This window comes from Ornithorhynchus anatinus, chromosome 10, assembly GCF_004115215.2.
Source record: "Ornithorhynchus anatinus isolate Pmale09 chromosome 10, mOrnAna1.pri.v4, whole genome shotgun sequence".
NCBI lineage: Eukaryota > Metazoa > Chordata > Mammalia > Monotremata > Ornithorhynchidae > Ornithorhynchus > Ornithorhynchus anatinus.
Genome location: NC_041737.1, coordinates 53,588,192 through 53,610,383, shown reverse-complemented (window position 1 = coordinate 53,610,383; position 22,192 = coordinate 53,588,192). Strand labels below are relative to the sequence as shown.

The 22,192-nt window shown below is 59.8% G+C and overlaps 2 protein-coding genes across 3 annotated transcripts; one reads left to right on the top strand and one right to left on the bottom strand.

The window, feature by feature from the left end:
* Window positions 1-818: 818 nt before the first annotated feature.
* On the top strand, window positions 819-4,331 carry ATF5 (activating transcription factor 5). The gene is made up of 3 exons (XM_029073807.1): window positions 819-1,036; window positions 2,687-2,980; window positions 3,076-4,331. Exons 2-3 carry the CDS (start codon window positions 2,821-2,823, stop codon window positions 3,735-3,737), a joined length of 822 nt encoding a protein of 273 aa, XP_028929640.1. The 5' UTR covers window positions 819-1,036; window positions 2,687-2,820; the 3' UTR covers window positions 3,738-4,331.
* Window positions 4,332-4,419: 88 nt separating this feature from the next.
* Window positions 4,420-20,340, bottom strand: LIG1 (DNA ligase 1). Of its 2 annotated transcripts, none has more exons than XM_029073806.2 (27): window positions 20,254-20,340; window positions 17,760-17,947; window positions 17,261-17,350; window positions 15,081-15,270; window positions 14,782-14,944; window positions 14,085-14,192; window positions 12,999-13,157; window positions 12,611-12,692; window positions 11,839-11,937; window positions 11,537-11,593; window positions 11,217-11,389; window positions 10,890-11,056; window positions 10,321-10,397; window positions 10,077-10,168; window positions 9,882-9,981; window positions 9,463-9,548; window positions 8,639-8,754; window positions 7,488-7,583; window positions 7,252-7,362; window positions 6,933-7,004; window positions 6,616-6,760; window positions 6,260-6,342; window positions 5,610-5,762; window positions 5,442-5,495; window positions 5,096-5,239; window positions 4,685-4,777; window positions 4,420-4,594 (listed from the first exon to the last, which is right to left on the bottom strand). In XM_029073806.2, exons 2-27 carry the CDS (start codon window positions 17,774-17,776, stop codon window positions 4,505-4,507), a joined length of 2,817 nt encoding a protein of 938 aa, XP_028929639.1. In that variant the 5' UTR covers window positions 17,777-17,947; window positions 20,254-20,340; the 3' UTR covers window positions 4,420-4,504. The 2 variants fall into 2 exon arrangements, with proteins under 2 accessions (XP_028929639.1, XP_028929638.1); XM_029073805.2 differs by lacking the exon at window positions 20,254-20,340 and adding an exon at window positions 18,449-18,538.
* Between the last annotated feature and the right edge of the window lie 1,852 nt (window positions 20,341-22,192).

The window sequence follows — 22,192 nt, the reverse complement described above, 5'->3', positions numbered from 1 at the left end:
CAATAAATACGACTGAATGAAGCCCTCAAATACGATTAAATGAAGGAACATAGTAAGCGCTCGATAAATACGACTGAATGAAGGAAGCGCTCAATAAATACGACTGAATGAAGGAAGCGCTCAAATACGATTGAGTAAATGAAGGAAGCGCTCAATAAATACGATCGAGTGACTGAAATGAAGCGCTGGATAAATAGGATTAAGTGAATGAGTGTAGTAAGCGCTCAATAAATACGACTGACAGGAGGGACGGAGGGTAGACGACTGAATGAAGGAAGGAAGCGCTCAATAAATACGATTGAGGGAAGGAAGCGCTCAATAAATACGATTGAGGGAAGGAAGGAAGCGCTCAGTAAATACGATGGAAGGAAACGCTGAATAAATGCGAATGAATGAATGAGGCGGGCGCTGAATAAATACGGTTGAATGAATGAATGAGTGAGGGGGGGCCGCTCAATAAATACGATTGAGGGAAGGAAGCGCTCAATAAATACGATTGAGGGAAGGAAGGAAGCGCTCAGTAAATACGATGGAAGGAAACGCTGAATAAATGCGAATGAATGAATGACGCGGGCGCTGAATAAATACGGTTGAATGAATGAATGAGTGAAGGGGGGGGCCGCTCAATAAATACGATTGAGGGAAGGAAGCGCTCAATAAATACGATTGAGGGAAGGGAGGAAGCGCTCAGTAAATACGATGGAAGGAAACGCTGAATAAATGCGAATGAATGAATGACGCGGGCGCTGAATAAATACGGTTGAATGAATGAAGGGGGGGCCGGGCGCGGAGGGATCGTGCCGGTGATGCGGTCCGTCCTCCTCCTCCTCCTCCGCCGCCGCTATATGCCGCATCCCCCCTGGGCCGCCTCATTCTTTCTCGTCCGCCGCACTAGCTCCCACGCCCGGCCATGGCCCTCTAGTCCGGTCCCCGCTCCCCCCGGCCCCGCTCGCCACGATCGCGCTTGCCCCGCCGCCTCTCCCGCCCCTTTCCCTCAGCTGAGGCCGCCGCCGCCTCCTCTTCCCGCCGCCATGGAGTGAGTAGCCCGAAGGGCGGGGGGCGGGGGGGCGGCCGGAGGGAGGGGGGGGAAATCTCGCACAGGCGCAGTGAGCTGCCCGTTCGGGGGGCCGCCGCGCGCCCGGTCCGCGCGCCCTGCCCATGCGCACTGGGCGCCGACCCCCTGTCATTGCCGGACGGCCGTGGGGGGGGGGGGGGGGGGAAAGAGTCCGGCGCGACTGCTCATGCGCAGTAGACCGCGCCTTCGCCGACCGGGCCTCTGCGCAGGCGCGGTGGAGCAGGCGGCGGCGAGGAGCGTACTGGACGCTCCCAGGGAGGGGGCGGCAGAAAGACGGCTGCCTGACACCCTTTCTCCCTCCCCCCCAGGGGCTCGTTTAGAGCTGAGCCCCCTGGGCCCGCAGGCTTGGGGGTGTGGCCTCCTCCTCCCTGCGATTTGCTTTCTTTCTTCAGCCCCACGCCCCTTACTGCCCAAAACCCATCATTTATTTTTGATAGTGATTTATTTTGATATTCGATTAGACTGTAAGCCCGTCCATGGGCAGGGACTGCTTCTAGCTGTTGCCGATTTGTACATTCCAAGCGCTTAGTGCTGTGCTCTGCCCATAGTAAACACTCAAATACTATTGAATGAATATTCCGCCTCCCCATCTAGACTGTGAGCCCGCTGGGGGTAGGGATTGTCCCTCTTTGTTGCTGAATTGTACTTTCCAAGCGCTTAGGACAGTGCTCTGCACACAGTAAGCGCTCAAATACAACCGAAGGAACTACGTTGTTCCCTCCTAAGCATTTTAGTTCAGCGCTCTGCAGGCAGTAAGCACGCAATCAATACGACTGATTGATCAGTCTCCATCCAATTCCTCCTGCTCCTGTCCCAGGATGGTGCTGGGGGTGGTCAAATGGAATTCAGGCCCACACAGGGCCCGCAGAGGGACGATAAGCCCCGACACCTGGGCAGAGATAGCATGGCCTACTGGAAAGGGCAGGGATCTGGGAATCCTCCAATTCCCCGGTTCTGATCCCAGCTCCACACCCTTTGTCTGGTGGGTGACCAGGGGCAAAACACTTCACTTCTTGGGGCCTCAGTTTCCTCATCTGCAAAATGGTGATTTCAGTATGTTCTCATTCATTCAATCCTATTTCTTGAGCACTTACCGTGTGCAGAACCCTGAACTAAGCGCTTGGGAGGAGTATAATAGGACAATAAACAGACACATTCCCTGCCCCCAGTGAGCTTACTGCCTCCAACTGTCAACCCCCTATGGAGCTGCTTATCTTGCATCTACCCCAGTGCTTAGTACACTGCTTGGCACATAGTAAGCACTTCAGTACTCATCCATCAGTTGTCAACTGTATTTCCAGAGCACTCACTGTGTGGCGAGCACTACACTAAGCACTTGGGAGAGTACAATATGACACAGCGCCTGCTCCCAACAAGCTTACAGTCTAAGCACTTAAATGGCGCAATTATTAAGGGCAGGGTACCTAGAGAAGCCGTGGGGTTGGGCCGCTGGCTTGGCCTGCAGGGGGGCAAACCCGTTCATTGATCGATGACCGGGGAAAATGAGCCAGGCGCATCTGGACCCAACCTGGACCCTCTCAGAAGAAGGAGCCAGTGAGGCGCAGGCTCCGTCAAACCCCGGGCTGTCCCCTTCGTCTCTCTCCTCTCCAGGTCCTTCTCTTCCGCCACCGTGCCGCCTGCCACCCAGCCCACCAGAAGCCGCCGGGCCCGCCGCCCCTCAGCCGCAACCGCGTCCTCCTCCTACTCCTCCAGCCGCCGCCCCGGCCCAGGCCCCCCCCACCAGCATGTCGCTCCTGGCGGCCCTGGGGCTGGAGCTGGAGCGCGTCCTGCTCCCAGCTAACGGCCTGGCCTGGCGGGCCGACCTGGCCAAGCTGCCGCCCCAGCTCCCCGGGGGCCACTATGAGCTGCCGGGTGGGGGTCTGGAGGGGTCCGAGGGCCTGACAGGTGAGAGAGAAGGGGGCCGGGTGGGGGGGACGGGGCGGGGGAGAGGGCAGGGACGTGACTCGGCTGACCCTCTGGCCCGCCGCCCCCCCCCCCAGGCGACTGTTACTGCGACTGGCTGACGGAGCGGGTGGACTTCGCCGCCTTCCTGCCCGAGCCAGCGGTCCCCTCCCCACCCCCACCCGACCTGGAGGCCATGGCCAGCCTCCTGAAGAAGGAGCTGGAGCAGATGGAGGACTACTTCCTGGACGAGACGCTGCCCCCGGACCAGGCGGCCCCCACCACCCCGCCCTCCCACGACCCGCCGGCCCCCGGCCCCTTCCCCTTCCCCGAGGCTCCCCTCGCCCTCGCCTTCCCCCACTTGGAGCCGCCTCCCGGCCCCGCCCTCGAGACCCTCGACTCGGGCTGCCTGGAGCTGCTGACCCTGTGGGGGGCGGCCGGGGGCGAGGGGCTGCCCGGCCCCCCGCCGCCCGCCCCGCGCCGGCCCCGCCCCGCCCCCTACGCCCCGGGCCCGCCGCCGGCCCCACCCAAGAGCGACCGCAAGCAGAAGAAACGGGATCAGAACAAGACGGCGGCCCTCAGGTACCGGCAGCGCAAGCGGGCCGAGTTCGAGGCGCTGGACGACGAGTGCCAGGGCCTGGAGGCCCGCAACCGCGAGCTCAGGGAGAAGGCGGATTCCATCGAGCGGGAGATCCAGTACGTCAAGGACTTGCTCATTGAGGTGTATAAAGCTCGCAGCCAGCGGCTCCGCAGCCCCTGAGGCGGGCGGGCTGGGGGGAGGCAGGGCCCGCTGCGGGGAGGGGCGGGGGGAGAGTAGAGCTAGCGCAGAGGGCAGGCCGAGCCCGGGGACCCGCACGACCCCCGCCTCCGTGCCCTGTCTTGTTACCCGGCCCCTGGGCCGGCTGAGGCGGGACCGGGGGACTTGGAAACCACAGCCAACTGGGGCCGGTAGGAGCTGGGGGAGGAGGACAGATGGGGGCAACCGCTGCCCCCTCCGTCCCTCAGCTCCAGGGGGAAGAGGGGAGGAGGGGGATTGATGCCAACAAGAACCAGGTGTCGACTCGGGCCGAGGGAAGGGCAGGAGGACAGCTCTCCCGGTGGGGGGGGGGGGGGGGGTCGATAGGGTAGTGATATGGAACCAACTTAGGCTAGCCCGAGGGGAGGGGGACTTGTTTCAGCTCCTAAGATCGGGGGGTAGGGTGGAGTAGGGGGTCGGGGGTGATGGGAACCAATAGCCCATAGTGCCCAGATAACCAGTGCCCAGGGGAGGGGGACTGGAAGGGTAGGGTGAGGGGACTGGAGTGGTGTAATAAAAAACCAAAAATTAAAAAGGTCTGAGCAGTGTGTGTTTGGGTCCCGCGCACCAGAGGAGGGGGGTGACCAGCTACAAGGGATGCCCACCCCACCCCCTCGGGCCCAACCCCTCAGGAAGCAGACCGCCGGCCGGTTCAACCACCTGCTTTATCGTGACCGCGCCACACCCCCTTTCCCGCGTCACCGGCCCCGGGGCCGGGCCGAGAACGGTCATCAGTAAAAGTCCTCGGGGTCGGGGTCGGAGGCTGGGGCCGCTCCCTGCTGGTTCTGGATCTGCTGCTGCTTCTGGTACAGAGAGGCCACCTGGGTGGGAGAGCGGCGGGGAGGGAGAGGGTCAGCGGCAGGTCGGGGGTCGCTCCGTCCCCCAGGGCTGGCTGCCAGCAAGCTGCTCACCTGGGCACTGGTCGTGGCCTCTTCCGGCTTCTTGTCGCCGCGGACGCGGACGAACCGGGGGAAACGTAAAGAGATGCCCTTCTCGCTGTCCACCTGGTGGGAAGAACACAACACGCGCGCGCGGACAATGAAGACGAGCCCTGAGCCAGTAGAGGTACGAGAGAAAATCATCGCTGCCAGGAAGTCTTTCCTACAAACTGCTGTGGGCAGCTACAGGGGCGACTGCTGTATCCCTCTCCCACTTCCCCAGGGGTCCCCCAGACGGCTGACCTGAGCTGCCCTCTTCGTGTCCAGCTGGCCTCCACACTTGGGTTGGGGCTTCGGCCCCAGTCTCCCCCTTCCAGCTGCCCCGAACCCTGGGATCCGCCCGCCCCTCCCCGCATCCTTCCTGCCCTCCCACCCCTCACTCACCAAGCCCACAGCTGCAGGGTAGATGGGCGAGAGGGACAGGTCGGCGCACTTGACCTCCCAGACCTCTGCGGCCTCCACCCAGTGGTCGGGGGCCACGGTCCCGTCACAGCGGTAGTAGGGCCGGGGGGCGGGGAGCACGTGGTCCTGGCAGAGGGCCGGGGGAGAGGAAAAGGGCACGGTCGCCGTCGGCCACGGACCCGGGGAGCCCCGAGAGCCAGGCGGGAGCGCCCTCCCGCCGTCCACCTGGGCGGGGCCGACCTCCAAGCCGCCGCCACAGGATGTAGATTCCCTTTACAATGGGACCTTTAGAGAACTCGCTGCTGCTACCGGGCCCCCCCACCAATACCTGGAGCGTCCGGTGATGTCTGTCCAGCTCCTCGTCGCTGAAGCCCGTCCCCAGCTGAGGAAAAAAGAGCGGAGGGTGAGGGGGCCGCGGAGGTCAAGAGAGTCGGCCCTCCGGCCCATTCGGGAGGGGAGGCCGGCGGCCCCCCAACCCCTCTCCCCCACGCCGAACCTTGCACACGGCCTGGAACTCCTCCCCCTCGTCGTCGTAGGCGGCCAGGAGGAAGCCCCCGTAGCGGCCGGCCCGCTTGCCCCGGCCGAGGTAGACGCCGATCACCACCAGATCCAGGGTGTCTCCGACCCCTTCCAGGTAGTCCTTCTTCAGCTAAGGTCGGCGGGGGAGGGAGAGCGCAGGCAGGCCGTCAGCGACGTCTGGGTCGGCCCCCGGCCCTCCCCGCCCCTTAGGGGAAACAGCCGCCTCCCCGATCTGGGGTCCCGACCGTCCCCCGTCCATGTCCCTCGTCCTGAGCTGGTAATCTCACTGCCATCTGTCACTTGTGCGCCTTCTGCTAAACCCTCTACTCCTCACTCTGCCTGTCCCGCCCTCTCCCCAACTCCCAGTTTCCATCTCAGGCTCCCCTCCCTCCCCGCAACAATCTTCCAACAGCTGGCGAGGCCCAGAGGGGTGAGGAGGGTGGAATGATAGGAGGCAGAGGAGGCCAAGGTGCTCGAGCTAAAGGCTTCAGGGGCATTCGGGAAGGGGGACAGCGGGGCGGCGGGAGAGGCTTGGCTAGGCCTCTCGGGGGCCCAACCCTCCATCCCGCAGGGTCGGGGAGAAGCCCCTCGGACGGAGGTGGGGCCGGCCGAGATGACCTTTCTCACCTTGAGCCAGTTATGGGACCGTTTAGCGATCTCGTACGTGGCATCCACATCCAGTGTCTTCACCATCAGGCCCTCACAGGAGTCTGGGGTAGAATCAGGTCATGGCGGGAGAGCAGGAGGAGCAGGGAGGACGGTCAAGGGTCGGGGGGGAACAGGGTCTACTGCAGGTTTGGAGGGGAACGGGGGGAGGAGGAAGATGGGGGAGAGCCAGCCTAGGGGAAAGAGCATGGGCAGGTTCATATCTCCCAAACATACTGAACTCTCCCACATACCCAGTAAGGGTTTAATACGTACTATCCGTTGGGCACCAAAGGGGTAAGGTTTGTGTCTGTCGGGGGGGTGGGGGCGGTTCCCACCTCGCACAGACTGCTCCAGGAACTCCGAGATCTGGTCCGTGTCGGCCGAGTCGAGGGCGGTGGCGAAGACGAACTCTCCCTCCGTCTCCACGAAGTGCTCGTGCAGCAGCTGGCGGCGCCGGGAGAGGGGCTGGCGGACCAGCGGCTGCCGGGGGCGGGTGGGCAACGACAAGACCGGCCTCAGAGAGGGCCCGAGGAGATCCCTGGGAGGGGCCCCGGGGAATGGGGGGGGGGGGGGAACGTGGGGAGGGAGAAAGAGCTGAGGGAGAAAGAGAGGAGAGGGAGGGAGAGGGTGCCTGGTTCCCATTTGAACTCACCTCCCCGTTGAGGTAAATGATGTCGAAGGCGTAGATGCAGACCTGCACTTTGATCTCGGCCGCGTCCACCTCCTGGCCCCCACCGACCCCGGACGGACACGCACAGAGAGGTGGAGACAAGAGAAGAGGCCCTCAGGGAATCGGCGAGGGTCGGTCCCCCCGCGGCTCCCCGCAATCCCCCACTGCAGTGGTTTTATCCAGTGGAATAAAAGGGCGGGCAGAGGACGAGTGAAGGAGCGTGTCTTCATGTCTGCGCGTATGGGGACGGGCACAAGGAAGGACTCAGAGGAAGGGTTTGGGAGGAGGGGAGCAATTTCACCTTGCGCTTGCGTGTGGTGAGGACCTGGAAGGGCTGGATCTGCTTCCGGTCCCGGTCCCAGGCCACGGCTTCCGTGTCCAAGATGCAGGAGGTGACGGACGCCTTCTTCATCTGGACCCGCGCCAAGGGAAGGGGTGGAGGAGGAGGCAAGTACAGAGATGGAGGTAAGGAAACAGGGACGGAGACAGAAAGGGCGGAGGTCGCTGCCCGCCGGACTTCCTGCTCCGTTCCCGCACCTTGGGGACGCGGGCGATGACGTCGGGATAGCGGGCGGTGTTGTCCTCCTGGTTGCGGCTGTAGATTCGCACTTCGCCACTCTCCAGGATATGGATCTGGAAAGAGGGGGGAAGGAGGAAAGGTTCAGCCTCTACCCACCCCCTGCCTCCCCATGCCTTTTTCCCCCCTAAATTGCATTTGTCGGGCACTTACTATGTGCCAAGCACTACACTAAGCGCTGGGATAGACACGAGCTAATCAGGTTGGACAGAGTTCCTGTCCCACATAGGGCTCACAATCTTACATTTTACAGATGAGGTAACTGAGGCACAGAGAAATAAAGTGACTAGCCCAAGGTCACACGACAGACACGTGGCAAAGCCGGAATTAAAACCCGGGTCCTATGGACTCCCAGGGTCGCATGGACTCCCAGGGTCGCGCTCTATCCACTGGGCAACACTCTCTTCTCCCCTCTCTCCGGCCCACCCCGGCCCCGAGTGGCACCCCAACTCCTCCCCCACATATTCACCTTGGTCCTTCCACCCCACGGCCCTCTGCCCTCCAATGAGCTCAAGGCCCTCATTATTATTAGTTACAATCATAATCAAAATAATAATTAGGTATTTGTTAAGTGCCTACGGTGTGCCAGGGACTATACTAAGCACTGGGGTAGATACAAGGTAAATGGGTTGGACGCAGTGCCTGCCTCGCATGGGGCTCATAGTCTAAACTTTCATCTTACAGAGGAAAAGCAGGTATTGAATCCCCATTTTACGGATGAGGGAACTGAGGCACAGAGAAGTAAAGTGACTTGCCCAAGGTCACGCAGCAGGAAGAAGCAGATCCTGGATTAGAACCCAGGTCCCCTGACACCCAGCCCCATCCTCCTTCCACTAGGCCACGCTGCTCCTTCTTTGGACCTTCCCAGCCCACCTCCTCCCTCATGGGCTCCGTCTCCCCAAGCCCTCGATGGAAAGTGCGGGACACCCCCCCCAGCCTCGGCTCCGACTGGCCACCGATACCCCCGATTCCCGGGGCGAGGGAAGGCGGAAGGAGGGACGGGGGAATTTCCGAGGGCCCTTCTTGCCTAAGAACCCGTCAGGGGCAGCGGGAGGGATGGAGGTCGGATTGCGGGAGGGGCCGGAGCCGCCGCCCAACCCGGGGCCCCTACCTGAGCCCGTTGCCCGTCGTATTTGTACTCGCAAGTGAAGGCCGCCTCCTCGAAGCGTTTCAGCACTTCCCCGACCCCCTTGGTGGGGTGCGCCAGCATCGGCTTCAAGGGGACGCCTGCGGTGGGGAGGTGAACCCGTTACACGGCGAGACCGGGTCGGGGGCCGGGGCGGTCCGGGCAGCCGGCCGGGACTTGGGGGAGGCGACCCGCCCACGGCCCCTGCACGCAGCATTCCAACCTCCTGAACAAACACCGTAGTAAGCGCTTGGGAAGGGGCACCCCCTTCCAAAGCCTTACTGAAGCCTCGTCTCCTCCAGAGGCCTTCCCTAAGCCCCCCTTTCCTCTTCTCCCGCTCCCTTCTGCGTCGCCCTGACTCGCTCCCTTTATTCGTCTTCCCTCCCAGTCCTACAGCGCTTATGGACATACCTGTCATTTACTGATTTATATTTATGTCCATCTACCCCTCTCTAGACTGTAAGCTCATGTGGACAGGGAATGTGTTCATTGTTGTACTGTACTCTCCCAAGCGCTTAGTACAGTGCTCTGCACCCAGTAAGCGCCCAATAAATATGATCGACTGGCAATACAAGGAGCAACGCCACTGAGGCGAGTCCTTGGGGCATGCCCTGAGGGAGGGCAGGAGGGCTAGCAGACTTTAGCAAAAGGACTTAATGGTCGGGGATGACACTGGAGGAGGGGGCCATGACGGGGCAGAGGGCAGGTGTGAAAAAACAGGAGGCTGGAAAGGGCACCTCACTGGAGGCAGAGGCCTGGAGGGTGGGGGGCCCGGAGGCAGGACGGAGGGGCGGGGAGGAATCCTCTACCTGGCGTCAGCTTGCAGCGGTCCGGCAGGCTCTCTACGCCGTGCTCCAGGAGCACCGGGACGATCGTGTCGTAATTCGGCACCTCGCTGAGGACGGGACGGCCCGCTGAGTCGCCGGCCCTCCGAGAGGCCACCCCAACCCTCCCTCTGCCCCCGCGCCGGCCGGCCGAGGAAGGAGACGCCGCCCACCGGGCCCCCGCCCCGCCAGGAACCGCATCCCTCGATCCTGCACCTTCAGTTTCAACCGCAAAGTTGGCGGTCAGGGAGCGTCGGTCTTACTGTACTCTCCCGAGTGTTTAGTAGGGTGGTCCCGCCCACAGTGAGCGCTCGATCAATACGAATGACTGGCCGGCTGACCCTTCTCGCCCCCCTCCCTGCCCGCCTCTCCGGTGTCCGCCCCGTCCCGCGCCAGGCTCTCACCAGAACGTCTGCTTGACGATCAGGACCCTCTCCTCGATCCACGCCTTGCGGGCCTCAGCCGACTTCCCCTTCCCGGCGTCCGGCACTTCGGGTGGGTACCCTGAGTGGAGGTCGGGTCGGGGTCAGGGGTCGGAAGCCCACCCCCCCGACCCACAGCTAAGGCCGAGGTCCCCCAGCGGGCAGCTGGCTGCTCACCTTGACTCGGAGGGGTGAGCGTGGCAGCCTGGGCGATGGCCGCCAGGACGGATTGTTCCGCCAGTCCGATGCGCAGCTTCCCGCTCAGAGACCTGGGAGGAGGTCGGGGCGGGTGGAGGCTCAGCGAGGAGGCTCTAGGTTTGAGGCAAGCTCCTCTTCCTCCCTGTCCAACCCCTCCCCCCACCTCCACACCCCCGGCTTCCATCTCCCCCACACCTCCCACCCCCCGGCCCCAGACTCTCACCGGGCGATGAAGCGAGCCTCCGAATGCCGGCAGGCCACAAACAGGCCTTTGATGATCTCGATCTTCTTGTTCATGGACTGTAAGAGGCGGAAGGACGGGCTCGCCGAGGTCCTGGGGTCCCAGGGTCCCCGGCCCCCGCACGCCTTCAGTCCTCCCCCAGCCTGTTCTCTGGCTTTGGGCCTCCGGGTTCTCTCCAGTCTGTTTCTACGCCTACCGGCCTTCCTGTTTCTGCATCTCGACCCCACCTCTGGCCGGCTCTCCCCTGCTGCCTGTCCTCATCCTCCTCCTCTTCCTCCTCTCCCCGCCGCCCCGTGTGTCACCTCTGCTCTTCCCCTTCCCAGGAACCCCTCTCCTCTCGCTCGCCCTTCTGGGTCTGGGTCTTCCTTCCTCTTTCTGTCCCTTTCTCCCTCTCCTCCACCCGACCTGAGGCAACCAGATCTGCCCTGCGGAGGGAGGAGGGGAGCCGGGCCGGAAAGGGGACGAGGCCGGACGTTCGGTCCACTCGTCTGCGGGGACGAGGGCGACCGGGGCCGAGGCCAGACGGGAGGGGGTCCCCGTCCCCCGCTCACCGCGTTGCCGGCCATCTTGGCGATCTCTTTGAGCTTGGCAAAGACTCCGGGAACCGTGAGGGGGGCGGGGGCGAACACGGTGCGCTGGGTGCTCCGGCTGCTCTCCGCCACCAGCCCCACGTCCCCCCGTTCCGCTGCCTCCGCCCGCACCGCGTCCAGCTGTCGGCCTGGGAGGGGACAACAGAGGCTGGAGGCGGGACCCCGGAAGCGAGCCGGGGGACCGGTCCTCCCTGCCTCCGCCCCACCTCCGAACGCACAGACCGCCCGCCGCCTCTCCGCGCCCAAGGGGGTGGGGAGCCGTGAGGGACGGGGGTGGTCGGCGGTTACCAGTGGCCTGGGCGATGGCTTTGAGCAGGACCGTGTCCCCGACCCCAAGCTCCAGCCCCTCGTGGGCCGGGCCCAAACGGTTCAGGCAGAGGTAGATGCAGGGGAGCAGGTCCGTCGGTGACAGGGAGATGACCGAGCGGAACAGGTTGCTGAGGGTCTCTACGATGCGGAGCCTGACGGGTGCGGGAGACAGAGAGGCAGGAAGGAAGGGGGCTTCGCTCGCCCTCTCGGCCGCGGAACGGTTCGGGGGAGGGGGACGCGACGCGTGATACGCCGACCAACGGGCAGAGACGGAAAGAGAGCCAAGGAGATGAGGTCACCTGGCCGACACTTCTTCGATTTTCTCGAAGGTCCGGGCCACAGCGAGGTAGGGAACCCTGGGAGGGTGGAGGGGAGGAAGAGAGGGTCAAGAGGGAAGTTCCCTTCCCAGCCACCTCCTCTCCCCGTTTCCCCCCGGTTTCCCTCCCCCCCGAGGCCTACTCCTCCTCACTCCGCCATGCAGGCGGCCCCTTGCTGACAGGGAGGCAAGGGAAGGGGGGGATCCCAAAAGGCCGTCGCTCTGGGGTCGTGGTCCGAAGGAAAGGCAGTGGGGGGCGATGCCCGCGTCCGTGCCGGTACCCACCTCTGCCCGTGCCGCCAGCAGGCGTCCTGTGTGGGATGATAGTTAGGCTTGGAGGGGCTGTAGCTGGCTGGATCTGGGAGGTCCGGGGGGCTGGGGGAGCTAAAAGGGAGGCAAGGGGGGGGCTGAGGGAGAGATGAGGCTCTGCTCTCCCCCTTCCTTTACCCTCTTTCCCACCACCCCGCCCCACTCCTTTTTCCACGTTCCTGCTTCCTACCCACTGACATTTCCTCCTCTTTCCCTCCCTCCTTCTGGCTCCTGCCCCCTATCCCTAGATGGGAAGGGCAGAGCAGGAGGCCTGGGATGGGGCAAGTAGCTTGGTGAGGGGTAGCCAGGCCTTGCCAGTAAGAAGAGGGAGGGAGGGAGAGAGAAAGAGTAAAGCGAGCACCTCAAGATGGACGGGGAGGATACCGAGTCCCCACGGAAACCATAAATCCAGGACTGGTGACCTAGTGGATGGAGCCTGGGCCTGGGAGTCAGAAGGACCTGGGCTCTAAGCTCTAATCCTGGCTCTACCACTTGTCTGCTGGGTGACCTTGGGCAAGTCACTTAAATTCTCTGGGCCTCTACTCCCTTGTCTGTAAAGTGGGGATGAAGACTGGGACCGGGACTGAGCCCAACTGATTAGCTTGAATCTACCCCAGTGCTTAGTACAGTGCGTGGGACATAGTAAGCACCTAATACAAATTTCCAAAAAAAAAAAAAAAAAGCTTCCCACCTACCCCGCTTCTCTGTCCATCCCTCACCAGGCAAAACCGAAACCTCAAAGCCAAACCTGCTCGCTACTGTCTCCTCTTGAGGCTTCTTCCCCAGAGCGTTCTCCTTTTCCGCCCCCTTCTCCGCCGGCTTTAAAGGGGCTGGGGAAAGGGGAACACAGAAAAGGTGTGGGGAGGGGGGTCTTCCCAGCCCCCTCGGGAAAACCTTCGGGCCCGGCCCGGGAGGGGACCCGAACCCCCAGGTCGGCGGGTGGGGAGAGAAAGGGGTGGAGACGGACGACTTCCTGGGGGTGTCAGCCTGCCCCGACCCAGGGAAGCCCCCCCATCCTCCAGGACCTCAGAGGGCCGGGCAGAACGGGCCTCGGCAGCATCCCCGGAGATGGCAGCCCGACCCCCTCGGGCCTGCCTTTTGGAGGAGAGGTGAGAGACTCACGAGGCGGGACTCACCGAAGAAGCTGCTGAGAGACGGGCGCGGTTTGGGCTGCTTCTTCTCGTCCCTCTCCGTTCGTCCCGTCCCCGCCACCTTGTCCGGCTTCCCCTCGGGGCTCCCCGCTTTCACCGTTGATGTCGCCGCCGTCTCCCCTTCCTCGGCAGGCTCTCGCCGTTCTAATAATAATTGTACTTTTAAGCACTTACCGTGGGCCACGCTCTGTCCTAAGCGCTGGGGGGGGGGTTAATGCAAGTTAATCAGGTTGGACACAGTCCCCGTCTGCTGGCAGAGCAGGGGAAGGAAGAGCTCAGTGGGCTGGCTCATCAATCAATGATACTTATACTGAGCGCTTCCTTTGTGTAGAGCACTGTCCTAAGCGCTTGGGAGCGGACAGAGCTGGGAGGCCTCTGTCCACGAAGAGCTTAAAGCCGAGAGGGGGAGGCGGACGTGTTGAACACAGATGTGAGCGCTGTGGGGCGAGGGGAGGAGTGAACAGCAAAGCGCTTAGGAGCCGAGTTCTTAGGCGATACCGGAGGGCTAGGACAGGGACGGGGTCGCTTAGTCGGGGAAGGCCTCTTGGAAGAGAAATGATTTTGGGAGGGCTCATCGATCACTGGTACGTATTAAACGGGTACTGTGCAGAGCACTGTGCTGTGCGCTGGGGAGAGTACTATACGGCAGAGTTGGTAGACCCGATCCCCGCCCACGAAGAGCTTACAATCTAGAGGGGGAGACAGGCGTTAATATAGATTAATGAGAAGCAGCATGAGTTAGTGGATAGAGCACGGGCCTAGGGATCAGGTGGTCACGGGTTCTAATCCCGGTTCCGCCACTTGTCTGCCGTGTGACCTCGGGCAAGTCACTTCACTTCTCTGTGCCCGTTTCCCCATCTGTAAAATGGGGATTGAGACTGTGAGCCCCACTTGGGACAGGGATTGTGTCCAACCTGATTGGGTTGTATCCACCCCAGTGGCTGGCACACAGTAAGCATTTAACAAATACCACAGTTATTAATTATGATTCTACCTCCATAGCCCTTTCCCTTCTCCCTTCCCCAACTTTTCTGCCCACTCCATCCCACTCCTCCCCTTACCTCCTCTCACCTTCCTCTTTCTTGCTCTTCTTGGCTTCACTCTCCCCCTGGGGGGAGACGCCCGCTTCTTCACTTTCCGGTGACTCTCCCAGCTTACGTTTGGGTAACTGCTTCCGGGCTGCCCGAAGGGGAGGGAAGGGGGTCGGTAGGGGGTTGGGAGAGGAGAGAACATTAACCCAGCCATCCCACTCCCTTGGCTCCCCCTAGGAGGTCCTCCCATTCCATTCCCTACTATTCAAGCCCCACAATCTGGAAGGCCTTCCTGAAGTCTCACCCACACCCCTCTTGCTGCAATTGCCAGTACCTTCTGATGCAAATGGTTCTGATCTGGAAGGCTCAAGGGGCCCGGGCTTAGTTAGTAAGTACTTGGGAAGAAGAGTCCCGCTGGAAGGGATGAGGAGAGATAGGGAAAGAAGAAAAAAAAGAGAATGAAAAGGACAGGAAAAAATAAAGGATGGAAGGGATGGGAAAAAATAAAAGGATGGAGGGGAAAGAAAAAAGGATAGAAGGGAAAGAAAAAGGGATAGAAGGGAGAGAAAAAAGATAGAAGGGAAAGAAAAAAAGGATAGAAGAGAAAGAAAAAAGGATGGAAGGGAAAGAGAAAAGAGGATGGAAGAGAAAGAAAAAAAGGATGGGAGAGAAAGAAAAAAGGGATGGAAGGGAAAGAAAAAAAGGAAGGGGGCATTGATATAAGCCAGTGCCTTTACCAGTGCGACGTTTGGGGATGCTTAATTGGGAGCTGCCTGAAGGGGAGACTCCGGGAGAGTCGGACAGGACCAGACTGCTGGACGGCAACACCACCGGCGAGGCAGCTGGACCCGACGGTTCCCCGGGGAAGGCTGAGGTCGAGGCCGAAGTTGAGGCCGGCTCCTGTGAAGGGCAGAAAGACTCGAGGTTTGTGGCTGGGGGGGGGGCGAGAGGCCGGGGAAGGGGGAAGACGCTTGGACCTCAGACGGGAAACGAGGGCCACGGGCTGGGAGACGGCTCACGGTCAACGGGAACCCACCTGTCGGAGGCTGGCCTGGGGCGGGGCCTCGGCCTTGGGCCGCTCGGCTTCCGGCTCCTCCTCCGCCCGGATCTCGTCGTCGTCCTCCTCCTCGCCCTCGCTCCCCAGGGGCCGCACCGTCTTCTTGCCGGGCCGCTTCACGGGGGAGTCGCCGGCGGGCTCCACGCCGCTCTGTTCCTTCAGGGTCGCCCTGGGAGGGGGAGAGGGCTTGCTATGGGACCCTTGCAGGCAGTCCGGGAGTGGCCAAGCCCCCCGGGGTCACGGAAACCCGGGAGCCCGGGCCCTGCCCTATCTACGGAGCAGCTGACGTGGGGGCTGTTTGGACGACGACTCCCACAGACCGGGTGGCACTTCCCCTCACCACCTCCGGCCCCTCACAGGTCCCAGGCCGAGTTAAATTTTTTAATAAACAAAAAACCGATATTTTTTAAGCACCCACTGTGCGCCAGGCCCTGTTCTAAGCACTGGGGTGGAAACAAAGCAAATCGGGTTGGACACAGTCCCTGTCCCATGTGGGGCTCACAGTCTTATTCCCCGTTTTACAGATGAGGTAACTGAGGCACAGAGAAGTGAAGTGATTTGCCCAAGGTCACACAGCAGACAAGTGGCAGATCCGGATCAGAACCCATGACCTTCTGGCTCCCACGCCCATGCTCTAAGTCACTAAGTCACTCCAAGTCACTTAACTTCTCTGTGCCTCAGTTCCCTCATCTGTAAAATGGGGATTAAGACTGTGAGCCCCACGTGGGACAACCTGATTCCCCTATGTCTACCCCAGCGCTTAGAACAGTGCTCGGCACATAGTAAGCGCTTAACAAATGCCAACATTATTATTATTATTATGCTCTATCCACTGTGTCATGTTGCTTCTCTGGGGCCGTGGATCCAGACAACTGGGGGTGGAGGCGTCGGGTGGGGAGAGGGCCCCGGGCACACGACGTGGCGTTCACCCCGGATTTTTCCCGAGGGGTGCCGGGACCAGGAGTCCCGAGACCCTTTTGGCTAAACAAGGGAACCAGATGCTGGTGTGGCCCACTTGCCCCGGCTTGGAGAGGCGAGAAAATCTCCAGGTGGGGCCATCCCAGACTAGTCCAAATATAATAATAAAAATCATAATTGTGGAATTTAAGTGCTTACTATGTGCCACGCACTGATCTAAACGCTGAGGAACAGAGATCCATCCCCTGTCCTCCTCGCAGCTCTCAAAGTAGGAAAGAGAAGAGGTATCGAATCCCCACATTTTACAGATGAGTTAACCGAAGCACACAGAGAAGTGAACTGACTTGCCCATGGTCATACAGCAGGCTCGTGGTGGAGTCAGGATTAGAACCCGGGTCCTCCGCCTCCCAGGCCTGGGCTCTTTCCACTAGGCCATGATGTTCCTCTTCACAGGCTCAACCCAACCTAGTCTGTGGGACGTTTGCCCTTTGAAACTACAGCCCTGCCCTTCCTTCAGGCTCAACCGCAATCCATGGTATTTAGTGAGCACTTCCTGTGCGCAGAGCACTGTACTAAGCCCTTGGGAGAGGACAATCCAACAGAGTTGTAGACAGGTTCCCTGCCCCAAAGCAAGCTTACGGTCACTTGTAGACTCCCCTCCTTGGGAACCCAAGGGTCCCATTCTCCAGATGCCACCTCTCCTCCATGCCCTCTCGCTCCCCTTCAGGTTCCAGGCATCTCCCCGAGCCGTCCCCACCCCCCCGCGTGGCCTGGCGGATAGAGCCCGGGCCTGGGAGTGGGCCTGGATTCGAATCCCGGCTCCGCCACTTGTCTGCTGGGTGGCCTTGGGCGAGTCACTTCACTTCTTTGTGCCTCGGTTACCTCAGCTGTAAAAGAGGGATTAATACGGAGAGCCCCATGTGGGCCAGGGACTGTGTCCAACCTGATCAGCTTGGCTCTACCCTGGTGCTCGACACACAGTAAGCCCTTAACACCATTATCATTATTAGCACCTGGACCTCTCCAAGAAATCCTGAATCCCAGGCCCGGATATCAAGCACAAAGACACAACAGAGGGCGACCTTTTTGGATGCCCGATGTGGTCACGAATGGGCCCTTACGGCCCGCAGAGACGCGCCTAGGCGAACACCACCATCAGCGTTACCTCGTTCGGATACCCAGGATAGTCGTATCGCGTTCTACAACCCACCTCCCAGTCCCCCGGCTTGCCTCTCACTCACTTCGGCGGGGGCTCCGTCACTTTACTTCCTTCCGCCGGCGTCTTCTCCTCCTTCTTCGCCCTGTCCCCCTTCATGGGTTGGAAGAACGACCTGGAGGGAGACGAGGAATAAAAAGGAGTCGGTCAGTCAGGGACCAACAAGGCAGAACTTCCGGCCTTGCAGTCCATGAGCCGTTCTCTGCCAAGCGCTCCACCCACTCGATCCATCACTCGGTTGTATTTATTGAGCGCTTACTGGGAGCAGAGCACTGTACCCAGCGTTTAGAACAGTGCTCGGCACATAGTAAGCGCTTAACAAATACCAACATTATTATTTTTCATAAATAGAAGTGAATGAATTGGGAAGACAGACGTTAAAATCAGTCACAGCTGCGGAACCAGCAGAGAACAAGGATATGGACCTAAGTGCTGCGGGTCGGGTGGAGGGAGCATCGAAGGATTTAAGGGATATGGATCCAAGTGCAGGGAGAGGAAGGGGAGATGAGAGGTTGGTCACTCACATGATTGTTCGCTGCATGGTGACGACTGATGGGGTCGGGATTTTGACGCTATCTAAGGCAATAGGTGAGTCCAGGGAAGGGGCAGAACACGTCTTTCAGATGAACCGGGAGCTCATCTGCTCTGCTTGGATGAGAGGCAGCTCGTGAGGAGAGGATACACGCAGGGACGCATGGGAGAGAGCCAACACCTGCAACCGACATTTGGGGGTCAGGGGGAGAGAAAAATCAGTATGCGCCAGTCATCAGAACCCAGCATGTATTTTGGGGCGGGGGAAAGCACCTAACTAAGAAGTAGCAAGAAGCAGCATGGCCTAGTAGAAAGAGCACAGGCGTGGAGTCAGAGGACCTGGGTTCTAATCTCTGCCAGGTGCTTGCCGTGTGACCTTGGGCAAGCCACTTTATTTCTCGGCGCCTCAGTTCTCTCAACTGTAGAATGGGGATTAAAACTCTAAGCCCCATGTGGGACAGAGACGGTGTCCAACCTATCTTGTATCTACCGCTGCACCTAGTCGAGTGCCTGGCTCATAGTAAGCGCTTACAAATGCCACTAAAAAAACCCCCCAAAAAACACCTAAGCAGATGCAAGATGATTTCAAGACAATAGCACATATCACAAAAGAGCACCTTAAAGACCCAAGGACTGCTAAAAGGTAAAATTGTCTATGGGGGAGAATGAAAGTCAGGTTTACCTGTTGCTAATCATTAGTTGCTAATTAGTCCTGTTTAGGCCCTGCTCGGTGGAGTAATGATTACAGTGGAACTGGTTAAGCGCTTACTAGATGCTAAGCATCGGGCTAAGCACTGGAATAGACACAGTCCCAATCTCCCCTTTACTTCTGCTTCCCCTCCCCATCGCCCCGATTCCTTCCCTTTACTCCCCTCCCCGCCTCACGGCACTTGTGTATATATGTACATATTTATAACTATTTACTAATATTAATGGTGTATATATATAATTCTACATATCGATTTATTGATGCTACTGATGCTTGTCTACTTGTTTTGATGCCTGCCTCCCCCCTTCTAGACTGTGCGCCCGTCGTGGGCAGGGATTGTCTCTCTCTGTTGCTGAAGTGTACCTTCCAAGCACTTCGTACAGTGCTCTGTACACAGGAAGCGCTCAATAGATACGACTGACAATGAATGAGGGCGAACAGAAACCCCCATTTTGCCGATAAGGAAACTGAGGCCCTGAGAGTGAGTTGCCGAAGATACCCAGCAACCAAATGGCAGCGCTGGGAGCCGACTCCCGGGCCCGTGCTTTTTCCAATAGGCCCGGGCTACTCTTGTGGGGAGAAGGGGAGGGGGTCCCCTGGGGAAGCAGCAAGAAAGAACCCGGGCTGGGGTGTCAGAGGTCATGGGTTCTAATCCCGGATCTGCCACTCGTCAGCTGGGTGACACTGGGCAAGTCACTTCACTGTGCCTCAGCTCCCTCATCTGTAAAACGGGAATTAAGACGGAGAGCTCCACATGGGCCAAGCTGATAACCTTATATCCATCCCAGCGCTTCGAACAGTGCTTGGCACGTAGTAAGCGCTTAACAAATACCACCACCATCATCATCAACAAACCCTGACGTCCAGCCTGGGGCAGAAGGCCCACCGCTCTCCAGCCGACCCAGGCCGGACCTCCACCTCGGGCCCAAAACGCGGCTGACCAGAACGGTGCTTGGCACAGAGTAAGCGCTTAACCAATACCATCATCATGGCATTTGGTTTTGCTGTGTGTCACCCCCCTTCATTCCATCCCATCCGCATTTATCGAGCGCTGACTAGGTGCAGAGCACTGTCCTAAGCGCTTGGGATGGACAACTGGGCAAGAGAGAGAGCCCATCCCTGCCCAACGACGGGCTCCCAGCCTAGAAGGGGGGGGGAAGGCGGACAGCAAAGCAAAACAAGTAGTCAGGCTTCTAAACTGGGAGCCCGTTGTTGGGGAGGGATTGTCTGTTGCCGAAGTATACTTTCCAAGCGCTTAGTGCAGTGCACACAGTAAGCGCCCAATAAATGCTCACCTCCTCCAAGAGGCCTTCCCAGACTGAGCTCCCCCCTTTTTCCCTCTGCTCCCTCTCCCCTTCACCTCTCCGCAGCTAAACCCTCTTCTCCCCCCTTTCCCTTTCCCTCTCCCCTCCCACCCGCTCAGCACTGTACTCGTCCACTCGACTGTCTATATCTTCACCACCCTGTTTGTTTTGTTTAATGAGATGTGCATCCCCCTGATTCTATTTATTTGCCACGGTTTTGAGGAGATGTTCTTCCCCTTGACTCTATTTATTGAATAATCATTGTGATTATGATTATTATCCTCGGCTTGCCAGGTGGGCCTGAGGTCCTGTCCCCCCTGACAGTGGGGGAGCGGGGCAGTTTTCCCGCCATTTCCCCCCCGCCCTCCCCCAACGACCGTTGACTCCCACAGCCGGGCGCCCCCTCCCCCACCCTCCCGCGCGCCCCACGCGCAGGCGCACTGGGCCGCCTCCGTCCCCCGCCTCGCGCCGGACCTGACTTGCCTCGCGCCGCCGAACGTCGGGTCTCGCCCAGCGCTCTCCCCGCGGCTCGCGCCACCCGCTTCGCGCTGCCGCCCGGCCAGAGCGGTTAAGGGAAAGGGAGCGAACGTCACTTCCGGCCGCCGCCGGCCAATAGCCTCCTGCCGCGCGCGGGCCCATGGGAGTTGTAGTTCTCCCCGTCCTCGCCCGTTGTAGTCGCTTCTCCTCACAGGATTCATTCCTGTCTCCCCCCGCCCCCCCCTCCACTGTCACGTCGGGGTCCGGTTTTCCCTCCCGCCCCGGTTGGCCCCGATGATAATAATGTTGGTATTTGTTAGGCGCTTACTACGTGCAGAGCACTGTTCTAAGCGCTGGGGGAGGTACAGGCGAATCAGGTTGTCCCATGAGCACGGGCTTGGGAGTCAGAGGTCATGGGTTCGAAACCCGGCTCGGCCACTTGCAGCTGGGTGACTTTGGGCAAGTCACTTAACTTCTCGGTGCCTCGGTTACATCTGTAAAATGGGGATTAAGACTGTGAGCCCCACGTGGGGCATCCTGATTCCCCTGTGTCTACCCCAGCGCTTAGAACAGTGCTCGGCCCATAGCGCTTAACAAATACCAACATTATTATTAATCCCCATTTTCCAGATGAGGTCACTGAGGCCCAGAGAAGTGAAGTAGCTTGCCCACAGTCACACGGTTGACAAGTGGCAGAGCCGGGAGTCGAATCCATGACCTCTGACTCCGAAGCCCGGGCTCTTTCCACTGAGCCACGCTTATTGTTGTGTTGGACTCTCCCACGCGCTTAGTACAGTTCTCTGCACATAATAAGCGCTCAAGAAATACCGCTGACTGACTTCCCGAGAAAGTTGGTGGGCAGAGGTGAAGAATGGAAGCTAGACTTCAGAGAAGCCTAGATTCCAGAAGGGAAAAGCCATGAGCGCTAACTCTCCCAGAGATCTCTCAGGAGAGACTCTTGATAAGCCAGAGCTGGGACATGTGGCAGGCTTTTTTATTTTTTAAAAAAGGCATTTGTTTAGGGTTTAGTGCGCGCCAGCCACTGCACTAATTGCTGGTGCTGGGGAAGATACATCAGGTTGGAAACTGTCTCTGTCCCACACGGGGTTCCTAGTGGCAATCCCCATTTTATAATTGAGGTAACTGAGGCACAGAGAAGCTACGCGACTGGGCCGAGGCCATCCGGCAGACGAGTGGCAGAGCTGCGATTAGAACTCAGGAACTCACGAGAAGCAGCGTGGCTCAGTGGAAAGAGCATGGGCTTTGGAGTCAGGGCTCATGAGTTCGAATCCCAGCTCTGCCATTTGTCGGCTGTGTGACTGTGGGCAAGTCACTTAACTTCTCTGTGCCTCAGTTCCCTCATCTGTAAAATGGGGATTAAGACTGTGAGCCCCACGTGGGACAACCTGATTCCCCTATGTCTACCCCAGCGCTTAGAACAGTGCTCGGCACATAGTAAGCGCTTAACAAATACCAACATCCTCGGAGTCCCGAGCCCATGCGCTTTCCACTAGGCCACGCCGCTTCTTGCTGCTCTCGTTTGCGTGAGCTCAGGTGAGGGGCAAGAGTTTGGCGCAAGCGTTCAAGATTATGAAGCTGAAATCCTTTTGACCCTCACCTGCCAGATCTTACGGTTTATTTCTCCACCTGGATATTCACTCGGCTTCTTCTAGGGCTTCCCCCAACCCGCCGATCCCATTTCTCTCACTGATCCAGGCATCTGATCTCCCAGTTGGCCACTTTCCCCCTCCACTCCGGCACGGGGGTTCCCCGCTCACCACCCCCTGGCTCCTGTCCCCTTTCCCGGCTCAGGGATTCCAGGGTCCGACCTCTCTCTTCCCCACCCTCCCCGCCGTTTACCACGGGGGACCCAGGCCGCCCCACCACACGGCCCCCTCCCTGACAGGAGTGCAAGCGAGCCTAGGCCCACGGCCAC